This window comes from Lepisosteus platostomus, chromosome 20 (assembly GCF_059453375.1).
Source record: "Lepisosteus platostomus isolate fLepPlt1 chromosome 20, fLepPlt1.hap1, whole genome shotgun sequence".
Classification (NCBI taxonomy): domain Eukaryota; kingdom Metazoa; phylum Chordata; class Actinopteri; order Semionotiformes; family Lepisosteidae; genus Lepisosteus; species Lepisosteus platostomus.
The window spans coordinates 802,266-829,216 of NC_142630.1; the positions used below are offsets into that span (position 1 = coordinate 802,266).

Below are 26,951 nucleotides of genomic sequence, written 5' to 3' on the forward strand. Positions count from 1 at the left end.
CTAGTACTAGCTGGGAACGTACTAGTACGGAGCTCTGGGAGGAAACCTCAATCGTGAGTGAGGAAAAGACAACCACAAGTGAGGGTTTAAATAGTGCTGCGTAAATTTGTCCGTGGGCGTTCATAGAGAGTAGAGCTTGTGGAAATGTAGGTGCGCTTGCGTGCCTGCGTGCGATTCGTGACAATTGTAACCTTCCACTCAGGTACATTGACACAGATTTATTTAACCAGTCTCTATTTCCCTACCCCCTCCTTATTTTATAACAACATAACACTTTTGCCATTTTTCAGAACATAACATTAGCTAAAAATCTCTTTAGTGAATTCTTTTAAACTAGACTTATCTATACATGGCCATTTTTGATGTGTCCAAACAAGTCTTTGTTTATGACTATACCTTTGATTTTTCTGTTAGTAATCATTTGGAACATTTAATGAGAATGTATTATGCAACATTTCTAGACATGAAAATAATGGCTATATGAAGGAAAGTCAGCAGAGATAATGAGATGTTATTCATAACATCCTATTTTCAGGTTACTTATGCATTTGTTTAGTGAACAAGATTTTTATAGGGTTTATATGCGTTAAACAATGAATATGGTCTATATTAAACTCTTACGCCACACTGGAATAAGTCAGAAACCTTTTAACTTAAGTATGGGAAAAAGGGGTTTCCATCCCTAAGAATGATTAGAACGCAATAATTTAATAATTCTGTGCATGTGCCTTATAGGTATTTTCAATAGCAGGCCGCTTGGATCTCTATAGCAGTATACATGTAGCAACTGTTGAGAGTCACAAAGAGTTTAATCTAGTTTTAAATGCAAACGGTTTCCATTGTGTGATATTTGACAAACTATTATGCTAAATGCCTAGGGGGATCCAAAGTTAAATAAATTGAACCAAGGTAAAAAGTGAAGACTCCAATGATGCTACTCTTGTGCTTTTAAGCACACATACAGTATGTAAAGTATGTGAATAGGGTAAACAGTTAAAGAAGATCTTAAAACTGTGAAGGACGATTCTTTTAAGACCGAGACTTGGCACATTGTGAGAAAAGGTATCTCAGGACTTCAATACAGTACATTGTTGTTATTGAAATGCACCTTGTTTTAATAACTATTTCATATTTAAAGCATTGTTTTGTGCATCATGACTGAAAGTAATGAATGTGACAGTATATATCTAAGGTTTTACTAGAACATTATATAAAAATAGTCAAAGTAAAAAAACTCACCTCACACTTAAACCAAATGACATCAAAATTGTCCCAGGCTGAGATGAAGGTTCTGCAGCTCCACAGAGTTGATACTCATCCTTAGTGCATAATACAGCAAACGTATTGTCACAAAATACATTTTAGAGATCAAACATTATTTATTTTATAAAAAATCAGATTTAGGATTAAGATTAATCAAAATGTTAAGAATTTATGATAATATACAAAAAGAAGAAGAGAAAGAAATCTTTATTGTTGTTGTGCTCCTCAAAGACTAATTTGTACCACTAACTCCAAGAAAAACATCAGCAAACACCAGAAGTAATGTCTTTATAACTTTTCATTATTCAATTCTTCAAATTATCAAAATATCCAACTGCTAATCCCCAAAACACATAATCAAACTGAAGTAATTACTAGAGCCCGTCTCACAATTTTCACCTAAAGAATCATATCATTCAATTTTTTCCAATGTAGACATTAAACACATTAATGAATGGCAATTTCAGAGCGTCAAAACAGGAATTCTGATTTTTTGTTCCTTTCTATGAATCTCCCAACTGAAAGCTTAACACACAGTAATAATTCTCTAGCCTCACTTATTGCTCTTCTGCCTCTATTTCCAATCAAATGAAATATGCTCAAGTGGTGCTCTTGCAGGTACAACTGCAGGTCCTCCTTCTTATACATGAAACCCTGTGAAGGGAACATGATACTGTAAATCTAGATTTGCAAGTGGGTGTTAAGCCATGGTGTGGTTAAAGCAAGAGAAGCAGCATGAAAAGATTAATTTCACCTCAGGGATTGTGCCAATATATTGCACTTAAGCATTTGAGCGCATCTGGTATATAAAACAGCTGCTGGATGATTTCGTCATATGCCTTGGTGATTAAAATGGAAACATTTGCGAGGTTGTAAGTCTACATTGTGCACACAGTGTTCTAGGATGAGCACACTGTGGCTTGTTTTCATTCACAAGTTTCAGCTCTCAAACAACAGACTTTTCTGATAACTGTAGAAAGGATGAAGTGAGTGTGATGAACTGAGTGTGACCCTACACAAAATAGTGCTAGGCAGATACCTGGCACACACAAGAATCGATGTCAAAAGAAAGCTCTCTGCAAAGTTATTTAGGACTTCCTTTGTCTCGCTGCCACCTGTTCATTTGGAACAGCTTTCTGAATAACAGATTCTAATTTTATTTCTTTCACCTATCACATATTATAAATTGTGTGGATTAACTAAAAACGTATGATAAAAAAGCAATTGCTCATTACTTGAGATTTTCTCAAATGTACTGTATCAGATATTATATGATTGACAACAATAATCATAATAGTTTAAGCATATCTGTGATCATTCATCTTTCAAAGCCTGAGACTTTTACAAATGCTGAAAAAATGTTCAAGACTAATGTTCTAATAAATTGATATTAATATACAGTATTACTAGCATTCTAACAGAACCAAAGGGAGATTGTCCTGTATGTAGTATTTTTTATGAACATCTCTAAACTGTGATTTGAATTGTGTTACGAAAACTGCATATATTTACTGACAAAATTATGTTTTGAGTTGGAATTTCTGGGTCCCCTTTGAGTTTTGAACACACAACAGATTATTTAAATTTTCTAGAAATACATTCTTTGAAAGACCTCCTATTCTCTAACAATGTTGACTACCACCACGAGTCTACAGATATACTGTATAATATGAAGGGGACAGTTTGTGGTTTCCAGCCACAAACAGCTTACCAGAATAGTTAAGAAAAACAGTTTTTTCTTTTGTACATAGCTTTCTGTGCTATTTAGGGGAAGAAAACATATTTACTACAACCTTTATAAAGGTTAAGAGACTTAAGGTATATAACACTACAGCTCACCAGTATTAACAAGAAGCAAGTATTCAAACCTTATCTGTATAGAAAAGGGCACCATTTTATTTTCCATTTACAGATCAAATGGAAGTCACATTGTGAGCATTCTATTTACATTACAAATGTCTCATGTTTTCAAAGGGTGAAATATACATTTTTGTTGAAAGATCATAAACTGAAAATTGTGTTTTGATCTCTGACATAGCAGGATAGTTCATATACAGTTCATAAGGAAATATTTTGTTACAAAAACAGATTTTTTACAGTCCTTATAAAGGGTTGCTTTTACTTTGGTTATAGTGGTGAACACAGCACAGTCCAACTCTAAATGGGAGACTTTGTTTCCATTGTGAGTGGCCAAATCCAGCTGTAAGGTATTCCATATTTCAAGCAGTATTTTTCCTTGTATTTAAGCCCGTCATTTCCTGCACTTTTACATCTGTGCATTTTCATTCTGCTGCCCACATAAACCACGAGTCTTAAAATGTACAAGGTATTTATCATACATAAATATTTATATGAATATCTACAATAATATTAACAATTGCCCTGAGCCATTTATTATTAATAGATGATAAAGTCTTGCAGATTTAAATGAATATAGACAGATCCCTGTTGCTAGGGGACTGTTGGAGAAGACATCTTTTTTTCCTTAGTATTTATACTTGCGAATGAATTTCAAACAATTACTTTTCGTCTGCATATAATTATCCTTTATTTTAAAGAATTTCATTGAATCTTCACCACCTTTTTCCACAACAGACATATGCATAATTAATTAGTTACAGTATCACCCTCTAATTACACTGTAGAAAAAACAGGGACATTGGATATTTCTAATCATGTTTCTTAGAACAGTAAAAAATATCAAAATGAAAGAAGCATACCTGCATACTCTTCTATTGCTTGTATTATATTTTTGCTGTCAACGTATAGTGTGATATGGAGAATTGCTTATGCAGTGCCCAAAAATAAAAAGTGAGAAAACTAAATCAAGTAATTATAAAACAGTAAGTCTGACTTATGTGACATGTTAGTATATGGAAACGAAAATAAGAATTAAATTAGAGGATTACCTATATGAAAAAATCTTCAACATCAATTTATAAAAGGTAGGTTTTGCATAACCAACTTTTTAAAGTTCTTTGAACAAGCAGCAACAGTAGTGGATACACATAGGGCATTTAGATTTAGATTTTCAGAAGGCCTTTGATAAAGTTCTTCACAATTAATTTTAGTGATCACTGAAAGAGGCAGCTGTGTCAGGCTGGGGTCCCATGTGCAAGAGGCAGCTGCGGCTCAGTGTAACCGAGGGAACTGAAGGGGCTGTTTGGACAGAGGCCGCCGGACATGGCTGAGGCAGAATGGAGACAGGAGGAGATTTTGAAGGAAAATGGTGATCGAAATCTGTATAGAACTGGAAGCAAGGGCAGCCTTCAGGACAGAAGCAGATGGGGGGGGGGGGGGGGGGGTATTCTGCTACTGTATATGGGATTCTGGCAGAGAGAACAGAGTCACTCCTGCTGGGCAGGAGTCTGGATACTCACAGGCAGGACAGGGACAGATCAGGACTGACTAGGAGTCTCAGGCAGATTCAGGCAGTGATGCAGAGAGCCCTACCTTAGTCTGGTACCTCAATGACAGAGCACTGGAACAGTGGCAAAGCGGGGTTTGTGCAGTGTGGTCAAGATGAGGGAAGCACCCATTAATTGGTCAAAGGGCGCCAGGAAATCCAGCCCAGACAAGTCTAAATAGCCCTGAGCAGAATGTGGCTCCTCTTGGTAACACGCTCTGTATTCTAGAAGACAAAGGGCTGGGAGTTCTGGCTCACCTAGGTATAACAATTTTCAAATTGCAGATAATAGACATTCAGAGAAACGCAAATGTTTGGATCAACAAATGGTTATTAATTGTTATTGCTTATTATAAGTTGCTGCAGATAAAGGGTAAATACTCAAATTGGGGTGATGTAATTAGTGGAGTACCACAGGGATCTGTGCTAGGACCATTACTCTTCTTAATGAATATCAATAAGCTAGATTCTGGTATATTAATTAATCCTGCAGATGATTCCCAATTTAGCAAACACTGTTGAAGCAATACAAAAATCATGATTTAGACCAAATTCACCTGGCAGAACATTTAATCTAGAAATGTGCAGATTTTGTAATGTATTTCCTTTGTTCTTTCTGGCCCTCTGTTCCAGATGTGGTCCACATGCCCCATTTCAGCCTTGGCTGTATGGTAATTGACAAGCATCTAGGCAAGCAGTGTGTGATTCAGCCTGTGAAGATTGGTGCTGCTGTGTGAAGCACCAGTGAGAGAACTTTAACAAGGGGAGCAGCTGCATCACAATCGCAGAAGGATTTTCTTGGACAGCCTATGCAGACCCAAAAGCGAGAACATTTCTTTTTTATTTTTTCTTCTGTAGGACAAGCTGCTTTGTTTAATGGCCTTCAGTCAAGAAGCTTTAGGACCCAAGAGGGAGATATCTTTGCCGGCATTCTGCTCTGCAATATTTTCCTTGTGTGATGGAAGTCTACTTCACTTCATATTTAAGATGGTTATTTTGATCTTATTTCTCTGTACTTTTGTCTGCTGTGTGTTTATATTAGATATATGTTATATATGTAAGACAATATGGTTATATGGTATTTGGCACTCCATGATTTTGAGATGTGTTTTGTATAAAGGTTTCTACACCCTATAAGTTCCCTTGGTTCTTAGCACAAATTTCTAACAATTCTTTTAATGATGAAAATAAACATTGTGGGTTTAAAAACCTCTCTTCTTGGTCTCTTCTCTGTCATTCACACCACGGTCGCTCACCCAGTTCAAGAGCCTTGCAATTTGGGAACTCCCAGATTATAGAGCTGAGAGCTCTTAGTCCTAATACAAGGTGACACAGTTGGAAGAAACTTTCGCCTTTTCATTTTTTAAAGGTACAGACACCAGGCGTGTCCAAGGAGTGCAGGTGTCCAGGGAGAGTGAATCCGGGGAGAACTATCCATGAGTAAATCCAAACGGGTTATCCAAGACAGAAGGTAGTGTCCAAAGCCAAGGGATCCATCCAGGAAATAAAACCATGAACCGGGTCGGAACCGGCGGGGCAGGGAATCAGGAACCGAAGGTTAAAAGCGTAACGGAGCCAGACGCAGCAGGGCCCCGGGCTCTCACGAAGCGGGATTCAATATGGAACCAGGAGTGGAGTCTGCGTCTGGCTTTTAAGGGGGAACGGAAATAGGGAACAGGTGCTGGTAATGGGAGAAAACAAGGAAGGGCTAGAGCGCCCTTAAGAGGAGGGGTTAGCGATCGTGACAATACATCATTTACATATTTTAGATAATGTGGGGAATCAATTAAAAAGGCAGAAAAATGCTAGGATATATAATTAAAAGCATATAATTTAAAACGAGGGATGTTGCGTTAAAATTGTATGAAGCACTAGCGAGGCCACTTTTCGGATATTGCCCCTTTGGAATCAGTTTTGAACAGAGAAGATGACAAGGGATGACACGTATCCAAAACCCTAAGGCATTAACAAAGCTGACCTGGAGGATTACTTCAGAATAAACAGTGAAACATGAACCAGAAGGCACAGCTGGAATCTATGTAGAAGTGCATTTAAAACCCAGAACAGGGGGAACTTTTTTACCCCAAAATTTGTTGGAGTCTACAACCAAGTTGCACAGCCATGTTGTTGAAGCAGATACACTAGCATCTTTCAAGAAACAATTAACTACTACTATATAGTAGATGGGGTTTAGAGTACTTCTTGGTCTTACCGATTGTAACAATGTTAACAATTATTTCAGGTCACCGTCACCAACTTTTTGTGCTGCTGAGACAAAAATAAGAAAATCTGAAAACTTACATGAAGCATTAAAAGTATTTTCCTCGACTAGTACACATAATATTTTCTTGTCTTTTTAAAAAATTGCTTATTTTATCTTTGTTTTTGTATTGAGGTTGTGTGAGAGTTACCAACCCTTCCACTGGGAAACAATTGACTCATGAAGAAAATATCCTTCTAGAGCAGATTCAGATGAAAGGAATTATACAAATTAGAGAGTTCCCACCATATCTATAGCCAGCTATGGCATATACAGAATGTGAGCCTTGTTGAATCTGGAAGACCTTGCATTCAAACTAGCTCATAAAACCAAAAAGAACAAAATTGTTTCAAAACCAAATGCAATTTCATAATTATAGGGAAAATAATATCTCACTTGAAATGCAAAAACAAACTTTCAAATTCTATATGTGGTGTACATGCAAAATAATTAATGATGTTACATCTTTTCATTTTATATTTGATATCATTTTCCCTAAAGCTATGCAGAATTGCAGGTTAGTTGAATATTATACTCTGCAAATTAAAATTTTAAAATACTGAAACCAGAGACAATTTGTACTTTTGCAAAACAGCTAAATGCTTCTGTTATTGTTTCTCTGGTCATGTACAGTATCATCTTTCATGTAAAGTCTAAAATATTCTTGGTTAGCTGAATATATGTAAATAGTATCCTTCTAAATAAGCTAATTGTCCGGGGTCTGTCATTTATATTGAGAAACATCCTTGCATATTGTTACAATGACGTGTTGTTTAGTTTTTCTGTTTAGCTTTTGCTTGAGAGAGGTTGGTTTCATGCTATAGAGCTACAACACTTCTATGGTTTAAAACTTTAAACACTTGATTGCTCACGCAGGGAAAGTCAGTTATTTTCTTCCAAGCTTCTGTACCAGTAAAGAATGACATTTGAAAGAGTGTTAACTTATGTAACATAAATAAAGACAATCATAACTGCAAAAGTAAATGCAAAAATAAAAAACTTCCTTAACACACTCAACATCCATACATTTATTTAGTCTGTGCAGTGTATTGAATATGACCTTTGCATTGCATTGTACAATTTTGAAATCTCTTGATTTAGATTCTATGCTTTTAATTATATATACTAAGGTTTTGCTTATCTTTCTTGATACCTTCCCACATCTAGAAGATATACTCCCACTTATTTTCTAAACTGGACCCTATCCCAGCAAGCAACAGGGGCAAGACAGGATAGACCCTGGACGCAGGGCATAGACACTAATACCACACACCAGGGCCAATTTTTCCAGAAGCCAATTAACCTGGAGAAACCCACAAAAACACAGTGAGAACATACTGTACAAACATCACGCAGAGAGCACCTCTGGTCCAAAACTGCACCCAGGGCTCCAGCAATGCTAACCACTTTGCCAACATGACAACTCTAGAAGATATATAATTCATAAATCTTTTTCATATAGCATCTTCAATCTTTATACCTAGAATTGATGTTTTGTGCAACCTGCACATAATACCCTGCAGTTGTTAACATTAAATGCTATCTGCCAAGTGTTTTCACAGTCTAGAAATCTATGCAAATCTTATTAAATTTTATTTGCTGCTTTCTACATTGTTTACTAATCCTCCTCCACATAACCTCTGATATATGATGATACAGCCAAAATAAAGATATAAGCAAAGTGTCTGAAACTTCAAACTGCCAAAATAAGAGAGGAAGGGCTGCCAATCAATACGAAATTGATCACTGAGTGGATCTAGTTTTCTTCAATTTGAGAAAATAAGGTGAATCTCTGAACCATTAAGGATGAGACGTTCTGGACTCATGTCTCCTCTACAACAAGATGTGTCAGTAATGATACAAAAGGTGTTCAACAAAACTTTAGAAAGAGGCATCTCCAAAGACCAACGCCAAAGACTACAACAAGAGGTATGGGATCTATAAGCACATTAAATATGGCAAAAGCAGTTTTAAAAAGAGTTTTCCATATAGGGCTAATTTGGGACAGGATTAGAATGTGTCTAGCAGTAAAGCTGATCCTCGATGATTACTGTTTCATGTAGTGTCTACATCAGTAAAGTCGGGACATCTTCATTTGTGACATATGAATTCGTGAATTGAATGACAGGCACAGGTATGCAATCTCAGCAAAAATAAATGTGTTCCCATGTGTTCTTGTGTATAATTGAAACAAATCTTACTTCAAAGCCACCCATAGTATAGTCAATGAAGGGCAATATTGTCATGAAAGCGTTCTTTCCGGACCCTATGCAGACGACACAATCCGGGGTAGAGTGAGGAAAACACGGGGGGAAAAGCATGCGGGAGTCGGGAATGAAACCAGGGGGCGTGTCCATGGTGCGCAGGTGTTCAGGGGGGGTGAGTCCGGGGCAAACAATCCAAATCAGAGTCCAATGGGAAATCCAAGAGGAAGGCAAAAGGTCCAAAGCCAGGCGGTCCATCCGAGACGAGGAAAAACAGGATTAAAAACCAGAGTGGGAGCCGGTGGAGGGTCGGGGAGAAAAAGGAGGGACCGGGACCAGACATTGAGACTCACTTGGTACAGGAACCAATGCAGAGCCCGGAACAGAGTGAGCATCTGGTTTTTAAGGTGGGCCGGATAGGAAGCAGGAGCACAAAATCAACTCAAAAGTGAAAGAGCCGGAGCGCCCTTAAGGGGAAGGGACTACAATCATGACAAATGTATACTAGCACAATATAATTTAATGATATCATTTTTTATATTGTGACAAGATTATTATAAGTGTAAAGTCAATGTGAGACATGGAGGGTAACTGTGGCAACAGAGACACATTTATTCACCAACTATTTAAAGGGGGATAAATTGTGTTTTGGTGGTAGCTGCTGAAAGCAATGTTTGCAGTTCTCAGTTGGATTGCCCTTCTCAGAAGACTCACTACAAACAAAGTGAATAGTTTGTTGTATTTACCCTGCTGTCCTTGATCTAGGGGGTACGTAATATATAGTAAGAGAGATTATTGAAGGGGCTCCTAATGATTTACACTAATTAGTTAATATCACATTAAATCATTAGGAGTCCTATATTAAGCAATAAATATTTAACAGCGATGGGGCATTCCTAGGGAGGTAATTGAGCCAGACTCCATAGGAATTAAGTACAGCATAAATATAGGAATAGACAAGACTGATAAGAACAGACGAGAGGAACAGACAAAAGAAGTGAAAGTGGAACATTATCATCCATCATCCTTTTTCTCCAAAGCTTTGGGGCATTGGAAATTATTATAAGACCACTTGCAGTCTTTTTTACTTTGTGAAATTGACTTCTTATTACAGTATATTGTGGAATCTTGAGGTAAATGTTGTTTTCTCTTATTTAAGTCATGCATTGTTAGGACAGAGAAATTGATTTCCATTCAGCTGCGGCCATCTGTGTTTGAGAGAGGGAGCTTTAATCCTGGGTAACATTAGTTTTTCTTGGTATGCAGATGGAAGGAAAACAGGTTGATGCTGCAGGTGGTGGCACTGGTGGGTCCACACAGAGATCTCCTACCTGTAGAGCAGAAAATCTAAAGCAGGGTCTCAGAATGGGGACTCCGATCACTCCGCTGTAGGATGCTACTCTTTGGATGAGGTCTACATGTGCCTACAGTATGTAGTGGTAAAAGAGTAGAGGTATTGATTTATTTAGTTGTGTTGATTGTATTGTATCATCATTCAGGTGTCTTGTACTTTATTGTAGGCCTATATCTACATGTATTCAGTACCTCGTTAATTTTATGCAATTTAAGATACAAAGACAACTGGTTTGTCATGATTTACACATTTTTGTGTTTCTCATCTTATGTCAAATCAGCATCAACTGTAATGGCGATGAAGGAAAAGACTAAAGACTAAATTTAGCCTGAAATTTAATTTTAATACTTGAAATAAATATGCTCTCAGAATACTTACAAGTGTGTTAGAGTACTATGCCAAAATGTTACATTTTATGGAATGTTATTCCATAATATGGTTAGAAGGGTAATCCCATATGGCTATGAAAATTTGCTTATCACATACTTATTAACACTAAGATTAATTTCCATGCAGGCTTTTACATATAACATACACATTTGTGCACATAGTATATGTTTCATTCATGCAGAAATACATCAATAAATGACAATAAAACAAGTTGTATTTCTAAGTACATATTTTCACATACGTACAACTAACTCCTTTCTAAAATTGCTTTGTTTTTGCAGGAACAATCCTGTTTTAAAACAATCTCATTTGTTTTTTTCAAATATTTAAACTTTTATTTTTAGGTTTACTGCTGCCTGAAATTCTTGAAAGTAATAAACATTTTTTGGAAAATGAATTTAGAAAGAAATTCACTAAATTGGTTTAAGTTATGGACAAAATGGTAGTTATAATAGTAGTTAATGGTAGTTATCAACTATATATTTTTGCAAGAAATATATTATAAAAATAACACACACTGTATGATATAAATATATACTACAATGGAAAAAAAATCTTCTTGTCTAATAAAACAAAATCTTAAAAATAAAGATTAATACAAAAATGTGGCATTCACTTTTCAGTTACTGTATGTTATGCCAGCAGTTAAAAATACTGTAGCATAGATGTCCATTCATATATTTGATTAAAAAAAACTAATGCAATGGGAAGTTTGATGATCATTTCATCAATGGGTTTTGGATTGTGCTCCTTCATCACAACATAGTATATTTTAAAATTTTATTATATACACTCTAACATTTTTAAACAATATTTTATGAATCACTCCTCCCATGTTGTACTGTCTCCTTGGCAACCAAAGCCCAGAGCCTCTAACAGCTGCTATAGATGGGCCTGGCTCAAGGCGACAGAGCCTTCTTACAAATGACAGATACATTCACTGACGGGCAATATATTAGTCCATACACTGGAATTAGCGTCACCTCAGCCATATCATGGGAGGACAGCAATTGAATAATGTAGCAAATTGAACCTGGTTCAGTGAACAACCTGTAAAGCTTTTCAAAAGGACATGCACTTAAGGTGTCTTTAAATGGTCCTCAGTTTTGTTTTCTGTATTTGTAAGTACCGTATTTGTATTTTTTATAGAACTAATACCACTGAAAAGTTGAATCATAAAATACCTGAATTTCATCCAAATTGTATCAGTCAATTCTTTATTTTGCTTTATTTTTATATATTGTATTTTTATATTTTCTTTAAAATAAGTATCTTTTCATATTGCCATTTGTTTAAAAATTGAGAAACAAGAAAACAAAACCTCTAACATCCTCTAATTGTAATAATTTTTCAAAAATCTTGAATTCCTACCACTTGGAATGAACAATTATGGGTATTAAAATCAGTTCTATATGTGGCTTTTCTTTTAAAATGTTTTAGTAGAGCATACAAGTATTTTGAAACTTAAATTCTATCTAAATTAGTCTACAGTTTCAATTAAAGGTTAAGATTTCTCTTTTTGTCAAAAGTGATCTTGGAAGAAATTTATATTTATTTTGTAAAATGCTCAAATATTTATATTAAAGTACTGTATGATAATTTAATTGTGGGAGAACTAAATGAATCATTTTGAACAAAACACACAAATATATAAGATATTTATTGAGTACATTAATTATAAAATGTATGTGCTATCATAGAAAAAAGGCAGGAACATTACAAAATGAGGAGCTGAGCATTTTTCATGCTGTAATTTGTTCTCCGCATAAATATTAACGAGGCAATAGAATTTTAAAAAATCAGCAAAGAGAAATTGTTAATAAAACGTTCCATTAAAATAAATTCCTGTTTTTGAAATAAATAATTACATCACCTACAGTACTTAATAAAGAAATTCATTATGATGACAATAAGGAAAAAATAAATGATAATGAACTTTTTTGTTTACCTTTGCAGCATAAATCTATAACAACAACGTTTGTTACAGATTCATTGCAGGCAAGACAAGACTTTACATTCGAAATACATCATTAAGAAGAACGAACGAAAATACCACCTTACAAAATGCAATCAATCTTAAGTTAAATAGCCGGCTGACAAAATTGTAGACATTCTGGGGAGAGAAGTCATGGCGTCACGTATGTTGAGTTAGCAGGTTCATTTAATTACTCTTGAACCTGTGTGAACATGACATGACATGGTTGAGGCGCTAATGTAGAGAAACGAAAATTTCAGTCCTAAAATTACACGATATCTACTCAACCACACCAAACAATTAATAAAATAATAAAATAAATGGAAACCAACGGGTCTTTTGATATCGCTCCCATAGTAATGGCAATGGAGACAATTTGCTAGGACTACCTTAGGTCGGATAAATTATCTGGAAAAAAAAAGCATCATGTGGGAGGGAAATGAATTTCACAGATGATTAGGTTGTAAAATTTCAGTAAGCCAATTCGTACAGTACAAACAGCACCGCCCCAATCTCCCCCTACTTGTTTGTTTTAGCAGAAGAGCGATCCATCGCAGCCGGGCTCGATTGACGCTGTCTGCTGATCTCCTCTGCGGCTGGCTCGGAATAACAAGGCAGTTTGCTAATACCAGTCTATTGGGGCTCTACTCCTATAGATACTCAGAGCTAAAAAAGCCAGCAAGCCAGGCGAGCACATAGCTCAGCCCCAGTTCCGCAACCCAGCATGGCTTCAGGAGACCTTTACGAGGTACTGTAAAACCCTGTCAGGGGCTATACTTCTTAATATTGACAGACAATGGGATTAGGAAGTAGGAGGAGGTCTCCGCTTATGGAAAAACCAGTGTCCTGAGCCCTCTTGAGCAGGCGAGACCAGCCAGCCCTTGTAGGTAGTGTGAAGATGAAGCTTTTTTGGGTTTATGTGTCTCCAGCTACTTTGAATTGGGTTCATTATAAACAGGCCCGACGAAATAGAGTTGGCGACAGCATCTGACGGCGTAAACTCTCCCGTCAGTCTTGGGAAAGTCGTGACAAAGTAGCAAGATGACAGATGGCTAAACAGGCTCATACATGGCAAATAGCTACAGACGTTGTGATCATTTGAGCGGTGCGCATACCATAAGAGATCGATTGGAAATATTGGTTACAATATTTGGTTAAAATAACAATATTGGTTGGATTGGCGTCGTTTTTGCATTTTGTTCTTCTACAGAATGCCAACATTAAATTAAGATATTTTATTTATATATTTATATCACGTTATAATACATGCCAAAACAATCTGGGGTTTTAAAGTTAATCATTGAGAATTTGCATTGATTTATCGGTGATCTGTTGTTCTTGTATAGTCTATTTAAACGCAGGTTGTACTTTAATGTACTATTAGCAAATCAACAGCATGCTTCTGGTACGCTGTTGTGCCGTGGGTGATCTTTGGCTAGTTCTGCTATTGAGGTGACTTAAACTCAGTCATGGAAGAGTGATGTCATGGTGACTATGTTTCATTTTCTATTTATTAACTCATTGTACAAATTCTAGGCTGTCCTGTACATGACAGTAGTTGTAAAACATTGGACTTAACCATTATATTAATTATGATCAACAGTATTAAAAGTTTTTGTTGTGAATTTAGGAAGCTTGTGAAAATCTTGTAAAGAAAACTTGTAATGTGCAAATGTGTTGCTAATATGAGTATCTGCAATAACCATAATAATCTAGCATTTGAGTCTGTTCTTTAAATCAATGAAAATTATTTTAAATTGAAGTGTCTTTTTTCAATTTTGCTTAATGTTTGGATAATCTGTGACACTGTTACCATCTTAGATCACTTATTCAATATGGTGCCTGAATAGAAAGTGTCAACTCAAAACCGTTTCCAGATTGCAGTTTGGGTTAAACGATTTCTGAAACCATGACAAATTGGGCGACAGGGCTGGGTTTCCTGAAGAAAGTTAACTGCACATTCATTTCTGAAGGTTAAACATTTGAAGATGCAAATTATACTAAAAATCTGCTGTGAGCAGATAATTTGTGAGTTTGCTTCACATTGTCACATTGATGACTGTTTTTACATTCTTTGAATATCATTGTAAACTGCATGTGTGAGGATTCCACATCTTATTTTGATGTCATAGTTCTCTTCTTGAATGTCATGCAATTTATTTGCATAAACCTGTTTGCATTTCAATTAAGTTTCATGCACATATTAGTAGAAATATGTTTCAGTTTGGAGGACTTGAATTCTCAAGATGAACAAAAAATGTTGTTTTGGGGATTATTTTATGTTTTATCTATTTGTGTTTTTTATCAGTTATTATTATTTTAAGGGTGTAAAGCTTGAAATAAAGCTTGCAGGTGGACACCATGAGCTTTTTAATGTTTATTACTGAAATCATGTTTCCATAAAGGCGCACTTAATATAAAAAATACATCAATTTTTTAAAGTTTAAGCACATTTGCATAATTGATGTGTGAAATGTTATGTTAGATTTGTTTTTTGGGTTTTCAATAATCAATGATTATGATTAATTCTAAAAGTTTTGTTTATATTGACCAATATTGTGTGGAAGATGATTTTGCCTTCATATGATGTGAAAAAAATGTTATACATAAGTTCTTTGTGCTTTGATTTTAATGTTTTCAAAAGATACTGTCCAAGCATGTCCCCCATGTGATGTTTCTGTGTAAGTGTTAAACAGTTGTTGAATGATGTTTTTTCACAAAATTGTGTAAAACATTTTAATCATCATGTATAACCTATGTTTAATCATAATTAAATAAATATCACCAAAAAACACCTCTGAACTATTGCACAGATAATCAAAGAATGACTGTTTTTTTTTCAGGCATAGGATACATTTGGTAATAACTGAGATAAAGACCAATAAAGCAAAACAGAAGTTAATTTAGAGAAGGGGTAGTTTACTTTCAAAAACCAAAATAAAGCAAAAAGGGCATATAATTTGTGGGCTTAGATTTAATTTACAGTGCCTTGCAAAAGTATCCAGACACTTCATATGGTGTCCCATTTTGTGAAATTATAAAATGATGAATATACATTTATTAAAGTTTCTGTTTTATTCAAATGCCCAAACTGAACACTTCTAATGGTAAGATAACAATAAATGACAGCTAAACGTTAGGAGAAAACACTGAAATACTGTATGTTAATTGCATAAGAATTCAAATCCATGAAGTCAATATTTGTTGGAAGCAACTGTGGTAACAATAGTAATTGCATTTGCAGGTAATTTTGGGTAAGTCTCAATCAGCTTTACACACTGGCTTGATGCAATTTTCGCCCATTCTTCTTGGCAGTTATGCTCAGGTTCTCTCATGTTGCTTGGGTGTCACTTATGAACAGCAATTATTACTGTAAGTCTTTCTGCAGATTCTCAGTAGTCAGGACTTTAACTTGGCCATTCAAGGACATTGACTCCCTTATTTTTAAGGTGCTCTAGTGTAGCATCTTCTTTCAAAAAATATTTTTGAGTTATCAGTATAAACGTTTTATTCCACAATTTTGGCCAGAAGTTTTCAGAAGGTTTGAAGACGACAGATACAGTACTTCCATGATGATGCTTACACAGAAGAGCTCTGCTTAAGATATCATTGCTTTTCAAGAAACCACATTCTCCATCATACGTTTACTCAATTGGAACATGCTGAAAACAAACATGCTGAATGCTGAATTGTTTTTTTAAGTAGGTCCTTCAGAGAAAGATTGAGAAATCTAAACCACCTAAGAACGTAAGATTGGAGTAAAGTGAAGATATCTGGTTGCAATGATTGAACCACTGCTGGAAGGATTTTAAAAAGTAATTTATCATTGTGTAAAGTGGAAGAACTGTAGTTTAAAGTAGGAAGACTACGCTCACCATAGTTGGAGAACCACTGGTATACCGTATGTAGCACCTCACTGAAACAATCAGTTAAATATTAGACAGAATTGAAGAAATAATTTTGCCACATACAGTACATGTAAAACATTTTGGCTTTACATGAAATGTTCCAAAGAACAAGGTCAACATATTGAATGTAAAAGTGTCCTCTTTCTAGTATGTACCGAAAAAAAATATCCACTTGGCAGGAGAAGTGGTCCTTCTTTGATACCAGCTTCTTATAGTTCATCTTCAAGTTGATTAAGAGTGAGTGAAGTGTATCTTCCAAGTGGTCAACAGTGATACTTTAACCACTCCAACCAATCATGATCTTCTCAGTTTTTCTTTGTGGCTGCAAAAAGTTTTTTAAAGGAACAAGCAGAACAGATTACTTAGGATAACATTAAATAGAATGTTTTTATTTTCTGTGTAGTTATTTGCATATGGTATGTTGGGAATAAAATACTGATTTTATCAACACAGAAGTTGGTAAATATATAATCATGTATTTACTAGGTGTGGCAGAAAGCAGAAGTAGGAACGCTGCCTGAAAACTTTTTAAAATCATATTAATGGTTTATAACAGATGTTCTCTTCTTTAGAGAATGATTTACAGTGCTTAAAAAATGAGTATCTTTCATTTTTTCATGATGAACCGGTGGTTAGCATTCATAACTGTGGAACACATATTTACCTTTTCCTCCGGTTAATAATACAAGAAAACAAACATGATTATAGAATATTGTAACTCTACATACCATATATTCTGTGCTGTACAATCGCAGTTGGGTCTAGAGACGAGCTAATGTAAATTGATTAGCCTTTTCACCGGGTAGAATTTTGACATCTGCATTCAGGAGAGATACATGATGATATGGATTCACATTCAGTAAGGTCTTTGTTTTGGCATTTTCAAAGTATTATTATATCACACTAAAGCTGAGTCCAGTGACTCAAAGGAGACTGACTCCTAAAACTGCAAATTTAGCAGCAGTGAAAATTGTGTGGAAAATACACAAAAAGAGGGGGTTTTGTTTTTGTTTTTCTATTTCGAAAGTCTGAAGTAGAAAACTAGTCTCCATTCTTTAGTCTTCTATGATTTGCTGATGGTGGCCATTATTTACATAAAGCAGAATATTGAAAAACACTGTACAATGTTGTGCAAATTTCCTTTGTCATTATTTAAAGCCAAAATCAGCCACTATTTCAACATCCTCATTCAGTAACTTGTGGTACCTCCTTTAGCAGGTTCCTCTGGTGAGAGACAGTGATTGGGTTTCACCAAACATGACGTTTTGCATTGTAGCCAGATAACTCCAGTTTAATTCATGTGTCCAGAGCTAATTCTTTCAGAAGTCTTGTCTTTCATTAATGCAAGTGCTGTTTTGAATATGTGGGCCATGTAGTAATGTTTTTCTTGGAGTGTATGGGTCTCCTCCTGGCCTTGGTGATGGACTTGTGAACTAAGACATTCACCACAGCGAGAGAGGCCTGTACATCCCTGGATGGAACATTCTTTTAGACATTTAGGAGCATCAGACTGTCAAATCTTGGAGAGAATTTGGTCCAAAGAACTCCTTGGTCTCAAATACTCTCCATTTCGTACTGTGAAATGATTAACTTCATGTTGTTTGGCATGTTGTTATTTAAGCAACAATTCTTTCTCTAAGACTGTCACTGATTTCTTTTGATCTGGGTATGGTGCGTTACCGCAAACCTGCGTGTTTAAGACCAAATTGATAGTTTCTGATTTTATATACAGGTGAAAATCACTTCCTGATGACCAGCTTATCATTTGCACGTTTTGTATGTCTGATTCTACATACTCTCTTAATTGAGAAGGTATAACTAAGGGAGCACTTACGTTTTCACACAAACTGAATGCTGGCTGTTGTTTTAAATAATAGTGACAATATTATTTTAAAATAATGACAAAGTAAAATTTTTGAGTGTTATTTGTCAAATAAGGTTAATTTTGTCCATTGTTAAGATGTGGTGAGGACTTGGTGAACGTCAAACCATAATCTAATAAAATATTAAGAGGGTGTTCTTTTTGACCACACTGTACACCCACAATAAATTTAGTTTTAATTATAATAATAATAATAATTGCTTACATTTATATAGTGCTTTTCTGGACACTCCACTCAAAGCGCTTTATAGGCAATGGGGACTCCCCTCCACCACCACCAATGTGCAGCATCCACCTTTTAGCTCTTTTTGTGTTTTTTACAAAGAGGATTTAAATTCACCTGGTAAGGGAATTCTTTTTTTCTCTTCTCTTTTGTAAAGGACAGTTAGCCTCCTATTGTTTAGCCTTAGAAAGCTAAATCATTTAGCTCAGCCATTTATTAACTTCAAGACATTCATAGTATATAGCAGAGGAGGTCTCTGGGTAGACACTGCAAAGGAATCAAAACAGCAAGGGAGGTCATGGCCTTCCCACAGTGGTTCTGGATTCTCCATGACTAATGGTGTTTGATCCAATATTGACAGATTGGCCATGGTATGTGCGTGACAAACACTGGGGGAAATGGGATAGGGTTAGGATTCCCACAGTACGTTTTTAACCTTGTGGCTGAATTTTGGGGCCCAAGTGAACTTTAGGAACAGTAATACTTTTCTCACATCTTCATTTTTCTTTTTTGGAAGTTTTTGGCTGCTTATAGTGTTCTGCACATTTCAAGAATTGTATTCCAAAACTACAATCCATCTACTGTATTTCTGTTTTTCCATTATCCTTTTCTCGTGCTTCGCTTAGTCTGTTCTTTGGCATTCTCTTCTTTCTGAGCCAGACATTTAACGTTGAAGATTTTGTCTTCACAAACCTCAATGATCAGGTTAATCAGATCACATATTTTGCTCATTATTGATTTTCACTCCACGTACTCCACAGATGTTACAACGCGTGCTTTTGATTACTGGACTGATCTGGATAGTACTGAGATGTGGAGGCTGGCAGTATAATCATGTTTTATTTGGAGTAACACATTGGAAGTTCTCACATGTCTCTCCTCACTACCGCTACGCATACTGGGCCTTTAGAAAGTCTATCTACTTTTAATCTACATATCCTTCCCTGCAGCTTCCAAGTTGAAAAAATATTCTAGATTTTTTTAAATTAATGAACAGCTCAAATAGCTTGGATAAGTGTCCACCTCCTTGTAATAGCAGATTCTTAAATTAGCTCAGGTGTGATCTGTCATCTTTATAATTAAACACCGAGTTAATTGGCTTCCACCGATGTTACATTGTAGTGATTCGCCTGATTTCAGGATAGATTCAGCAGTTCTTGCAGGTTCCCTCTGCTGGTTAGTAGTTTTCAGAGCCAAGGCACCAAGGAGCTTTCAGAAAATCTGGGACAAATTGTAGAAAAGCACAGATAGGAAATGGGGATTAAAACATTTTAAAGGCCTCCAATATCCTTTGGATCATGGTCAAGAAGTCATATAAAGAAGTGGAAGGTTTATGGCATCAACAGTACCCTGCTAGATCAGGCTTTCCATCGGTACTGGATATCTAAGCAAAAAGTCAGTGGCAACGTTGAAAGAGCTACTGGTTTTTGTAGCCAGGACTGGTAAAAATGTGAATGTGACAGCAATACCTCAAGCACTCCAAAAATCTGTCCCTTATGGCAGGAGGGCAAGAAGGAAGCTTTTACTATAAAAATGGCAACAAAGTATTTCAGGGATGGTGCAAACATGGCAAAGCCTTAGGTAAAACATAATTTCTGGCATAAACCCAGCTTCCCTACTGTGAACCATGGTGATGACAGGAGCATCATGTTATGGAGATATTTCTCATCAGCTGGCATTGGGGTACTAGTCATAATAAAAGGGAAAATGAATGGAGCAAAGCACAGAAAGTACTTGTAGAAAACCTTCTGCCCTCTGCAAGAAAGCTGAAACATGGATAGAAGTTCACCTTTCCATGTGACAAAAACCCGAAGCACACAGCTGAAGCCACACTGGAGTGGCTATGGATCAAAAAAGTAAATGTCCTTGAGTGGCCCAGCCAGAGCACCAACCTGAATTCAATCAAACATCTGTGGCCTGACCTGAAGAGTGCTGGTCATCAGCACTCCCCGAGGAACACGACAGAGTCTGAACAATTGGATAAAGAAGAGTGGTCAGATATTTCCAAAACTAGGTCTAGGTTTGACACCTATCCCAACAGACTCACAGCCGTAATTGCTGCCAAAGTATTAACTCTGGAGGAGTGGAAACCTATCCAAATCAGATTTTTTAGTTTTTTATTGTGAATCTAGATTTTTTTCCAAAGATTCCATGTGGAGTATGGTGTGTAGATAAGAGGTAAAATGTAAATTTAAATGCATGAAACTCTGAGGCACTGTCATAAAAAATGTGAAGGAAGTTCAAGGCGGTGTAGACTTTCCGTAGGCACTGTATAAAGAGTAGGTCTGTGCCGTTCACAGTGCTTCCATTCTTGAAAAGTCGAGCCATGGATGAATCCACACTGCACTGCAAATTGACCTTGGGTATCCCCATCTTAGGCAAAGAAATTGTTTGTGTTACACATTGTTGACATAATGAAGGAAATAAAATGTTAAATATATAGTTTTTTGTGCATGTGGAAAAAGTAATTTTTAAATGCAAGTAATTGCATTATCAAAAACATTTAATGTAAAATCTGGAAATAAATGTTTTGCAAACATAACATTACAAAACTTTAAAGGCAAATTTATTTTTTGCTTAGCATTGAGTTTCGTCAAAGTACCTTGTTCTGGCTTAGATGCTTGTCTTGGCTTATATCCCTGATCTTCTATGAGTTTCCATAGGTTCTCCAGAAACTCCGTAGCAACTATGTTAAAAATGCTTTTTAAAGTTAGCTGACCAGCCCTGTTAGCTCAGAATATCTGTGCAACCAAGTAGTCCCAATAAACTGTGAGTTTTTGACACAGAAAACCAAGAGTAGTCAAAGCAGCTGGGGTTCTAATATATTTGGAAATTAGGAACATCAGGTTATCGTATTAATATGACTGTACTGTATGTCACTACACAATGAACCTTTGATGTATTACTGTATTATTACTCCGTCACAAATTGCTTTATATACACTATTTATGTCTAAAAATAGCACATCGATACCTGTGGATAGTAAATTATTTACCAAATTGTCTTGGTTTAATCTTAGTAGGTACTGAGTCTTTCCAATAATTTATGCTATTTTAAAAATCTTGCATTCTTCTAGTTTAACTTGATGTTTTTTCACATGGGAATCCAAAACTCACTCTTTGGTTTTCTTTGTAATAGGTTCTGATGCCCATGATTGTGACTGTGTTTCCATATCATTTTCTTAAGCACCAGTTATTGATATTTGTCTCTGCATTGGTACAGACCTTAACATCAGTCCACATTAACACGAAGCCTACTGTATCTAGACTTCTGTAAATATCACGTTCAGGTTTACCATTTAGTATTGCTAACCATAGTTGTATTGTAAAACATATTTTTTCTTTGAAATATTTCTGCCAGTTGTATGTACAGCAATTTACTAATTTGTTCATTCACTATGGCAATCTGAGTCAAGCTGCATGTTACCCTCCCACTCCTGTGCCACTTCTCTCCTCCACTTCTCCACTGTTATCTCTTCTGAATCCAGTGGGTTTGCTTTTCCTTTGCAATAACTGAACAAAGATTTCTGTATTAGTTTATCTGTGTCTACATATGCCCATCACTGGAGAATTCCTTTCCCCTTTTCTTGATGTCTTGCTCTGAAAGAAACAAAAAAAACAAGAAAAAACACACTTAATTATAATTAGCTTTCTGCATTCCGACCTGTGTACAACTCTTTTTAGTGTCATTTGCTAGACAAGTGGATAATGTTGTAGTATTATTTGATTTGAACATTTTACAATGAAACCTAACACAATGACATTTCAAATAAAGCATGGGTCAAAAGACATACCTTTTGTATGTGGAGCTAATTAAAATTAAAACAACTGTTTTGTCATCTCAGATTTTGTAATTTTAGATAATTGAATTGAAGCTCAAATACGCATTGAAATAATAAAAAACTTTACTGGTTAAATGTTACAATAACCACATAAACATCATGTATGACTTATATTGTGGTGGAAGGTAACCTAGGATAAGGTTACTAGCAAAATTCTAGTTAAATAGTGTGCTTTGTTTAGTAGTATTAAATATTGATCATACTTTGCCTTTTTAACATTTAAACATAAAAGTGGCAGTAAAACAATAAAATAATAATGTAGTAACCCTCCCCAGCTAATTTCATGATATATGGGGCTTTTGCCATTCTGAATTAGAAGTAAATTACTTAATCACTTTGAAATGCATAGCTACTGTAAGTGTCAATTAATCAGTATCACAAGCCTGCAGGGGTCTGCTGGTCTAAACCATTTCTAGCACTGACGGTGTTTTGTACTGTGGTATTTAGTAATGTAATCCACAGTTTATTCACAGTAATATTTCTAAATGTCTTTGTTTACAACTATAATAAAATTGGCAAACTAAGCTTCTTAAACCAAGTGGCATCACAACCATTATGAGGTGGGATGTTTTTCCAAAATTCTGACCCCCTGGTAAAACATAAAAACAAGTACAAGAATCCCAAAGTGCAAACTGATTCTTACTGAACCCACAATGTGTAATCAGTGTAGTGTAAAATAATTTACATTACAAACCAGCTATGGGTCACCTACTGTATGCGCTGTAGAACTAGTTATTAAAACATGTATGATAAATATAAGAACCCCAACACATGAGTGCTTTATTACACAGAAAAACAATAATACCATATAAAATACTATGACATACTATAATGTTATCATATTGGAGATTTTTCAAGGTCGAAGACTAATGTCAGAGGAACGTCAGAAATTGTAGTTTAACAGCATTAGTCCAAATGTGATTTACAGCAGCACTCGCAGCAATCTCAGTAGAATTAAAATTTCCTTTCACACAGTCTTCCCGCACCAGGTGAAAGCAGTGTATATATGCTCTCCTTGGCAACCTACAAATACTATCACAGCAAATTGTAGATGAAGTGTTTTGGTGGCCTGAACTAGTCCAACAGAACCCTTGCAGACATGGACAACCACTCTCTTCCCCCATAAACACGCACACATTGGCAGTATGGCTATAGTACTGTTCCCTGAACTAAAAGCATTTTTTAAGTAATAAAACTGATTTTAATATGCAGAGCAGGAATCTGGAAGATGATTGGAGAACTTTCATGAAACCAAAGGATTGCAAACTATAGGCAGGTATCCAGGACAGGCCGCAGAAGAACCAGAGCCACTAGTAAGGACGAGTGGGTGGAGTCAGGTGCCGACACCATGCTGGACACCAGCAGGGCTGGTGAGGAAGGGAGGGGGACCTGTTGCCTCTGCCGTGACCAGGAGACTCTAAGGAGGGCCACAGTGCAGGCAGGTTGTAATTGAGGAGCTTGGAACCGACTTTGACTGCACTGTGCACTTGGGACTTCGCAAGGGATGAAACAAGAATCAGCAGTTTGATGAGACCTTGTAGGACATTGCAAAGAGATGGATAGGTAGGGAAAGAGTTGAGACATGGAAGACATTGCTTGGACCTTAGGAAAATGAATAGATCACCTGAATATGGAAGGGGGGGGGGTGAAAACAAGATAGAGGAAGGGAAAAGTAGGAGCTGATGTTCCAAGGAGTCAAAAGAGTCACAGAATATGCTCCATACAATTGGGAACAAAAAGCAAGAATAGAATACAGGCTTGCCTTGTAAATTTGATAAAGCTAGTGCTACTTAATGCAGCAACACAGGTGAGATACAGGCACACAAATGTATATAGGAAATCAAGCCATATAAAATAATGTTTTTCTCCTATTACACTCAGAATGCAGTTGGCCTCAAATTTTCACTCCCACTATGGCATTCCAGCATGTTCCAGCGCTATACCACCACTGCCTGTAGTCATTGTAACTTGTCTTTAGGGATACAGCTTTGGAATTACTGTGTCAGCTAAAACTGTTCTTTCAGGGTGTAGGTGAAACATTTGTCATTATCCTTAAATTATGTAATTTCATGGAAATTGCAAAAAAAATGGAATTTGATTTCAACAGTGACTATACAGCCTTCAGTTTATTTGGAACCTATTAAGATAGTGATGACGGTAACAATCATGAATATGAAAGAAGACATTTGACGTATATTAAAAAAGCCATTGCAGACAGTTTCCACATCCGCAGAAAAGAGGGAAGTGTCAGCATTAAAACTGTCCCTCTTAAATAGACATGTAGTTTTTAGGATATAAATAGGTAAAGAAAATCTCTTTCTCACTTCTCTGCTCAACAGAAGAAAAGGCTTATCATCATCCTCAAGATGCCTCCAATGTCAAGAGTTCGACATCCTACAAACCTCTTCATACACTGGAACGTCTATTCTTTTATTCCCCAGATTATTGTATCTCCTGGACCATCCTGAGGCTCCAAATCAGATGCCCCTCTACTATCTCAATCCTCCTAAGGAAACAGCTCAATGCTCTACAGATCTTGAACTGCTGCTGAGACACAATCCCGATTGATCTTTGGACTAGTTGTGTTCTGTGCAACTATTTGTCTGTTTGGTAACAAAGCACTCTCGTAACTTACTAAGAATAACTTCCTAACATACAATGACTGTTTACAAAGTCATTACAAAGATTCAAAAATACAGATTGTTTCAAAATTTACAAGAAATTGACATATGTATCCTTCTGAAAATGGATGGGATTCTGCTAAAATGTTTTGGTCAACACTTTCATTTCACTTACACATCTGATTAACTGGCCATAGGCTCAAAAAATAAGGTAGAATTCAATTTGAAATAAAACCTGAATATGTAACAGATGTACTGTAGGCTCACAACAGTAAGCTGTTGTTTGTATAACTTAAGTTTACTGAAACAGTAATGATATAAAATGTGTGCTGACGTATTATTGAAATATTATCGAAGTATATCTGGGTTTAAGTATTAAAAAACAATGTTGATATCTCTTGCCAAATGCGCCCCAGCGATCAACCAGTGATTTAAGTCACTCTCCTCTTGCAGCCATGCTGGCCATTGGCCATGGGCAAGCAGGTCAGTCCAATATTTTTATACATGACCGTAAGCATGCAGGGATGTTATTTGCTTAATGTATGAACTATACCTGTGTGAAAGCCTGTGCCTTCAGGATACTTGGTGTCCCTTTATGTCCCAGTAAAGGTGCTATAAATAAAATAAAGGTACATCAGATGTATGCAATATTCCTTTTAAAATGCTCTAGCTGGTCATTAGAGCATGTGGAGGCATTTACACAGTCATTTATATATCGCTTGGAGAGGTCAGGGACAAAGCTGGTATAGGAAGCAAAGAAGCATTCTTCAACGTAGGAGACAAAAATATATGCATAGTTGGCTCCCATTCTGGTGCCCGTAGCAACTCCACTAACCTACTGGTAAAAGAGGTTATTGAAAGAGAAGGCATTCATTGTGAGGACCAATTCTGCTAAATGTACAAGAGTATAGGTTGGTGTATCAAGCACTATGCATTTGTATGCTTGTGGACTGTAGGACCATCATGGTGAAAATGAAACATTCTGGCCGTGAAAATGGAAGAGTTGCAGAGCATGGTTAGTGTCCTTAATAAATAAAGGAAGCCCTATAACCAGTAGTTTACCAAATAATGCCTGCTTTACATAAGTCCATCTGTAATAATTACACCATTTGCACAGACAATCTGGCAAGGAAAACTGAAAGAGAACCATCTTCTCAAAATGTGTGGACTATCTTCTCATTCTTTAAAAAGCTTGTTTCTTGACTTTTGCCTCCCTACTAGAAACAAGTTTCTTTGATTTTTGTTACTTTGGAGGATGTATTTCACCTTTGATAAAATCATTTTATTTAATTAAATTCTAAATTGACAGAAACATTTAGGTCTACATTGAATGGAAAGTAATAAACATGAACCATGAGTGCAGAAAAATATGAAATCGGTAAAGAGTAACTATACCCAAAGAAATACAGCATTGCAAGAACAGATGTTCACATAAAGAAATATCTGTGTATTTTGTGAGAACATTTAAGATGTATAATTGCAATATGAATCATTTTATGTGCCTTTCCAATCTTTATATGTCTGTAGACATTTTCAGTTGAAGTTATAAATATAGAACTTCAATTTCTGTTGAAGTTGATGCCAAAGGATCAAAAGATCAGTTTATCTCTGTATTCCTTTGCCA

The 26,951-nt window shown here is 36.0% G+C and overlaps 1 protein-coding gene across 1 annotated transcript in view; it reads left to right on the forward strand.

Annotated features, from left to right (window-relative positions):
• The first annotated feature begins 13,416 nt into the window (after positions 1–13,416).
• The window catches only part of LOC148644186 (chromodomain Y-like protein 2), a 48,628-nt gene continuing 35,093 nt past the window's right edge, over positions 13,417–26,951 (forward strand). The window contains exon 1 of the mRNA XM_088614434.1: positions 13,417–13,600. Coding sequence (XP_088470560.1) covers positions 13,577–13,600 — 24 coding nt within the window. The 5' untranslated portion in view covers positions 13,417–13,576. The remainder of the gene's footprint in view (positions 13,601–26,951) is intronic.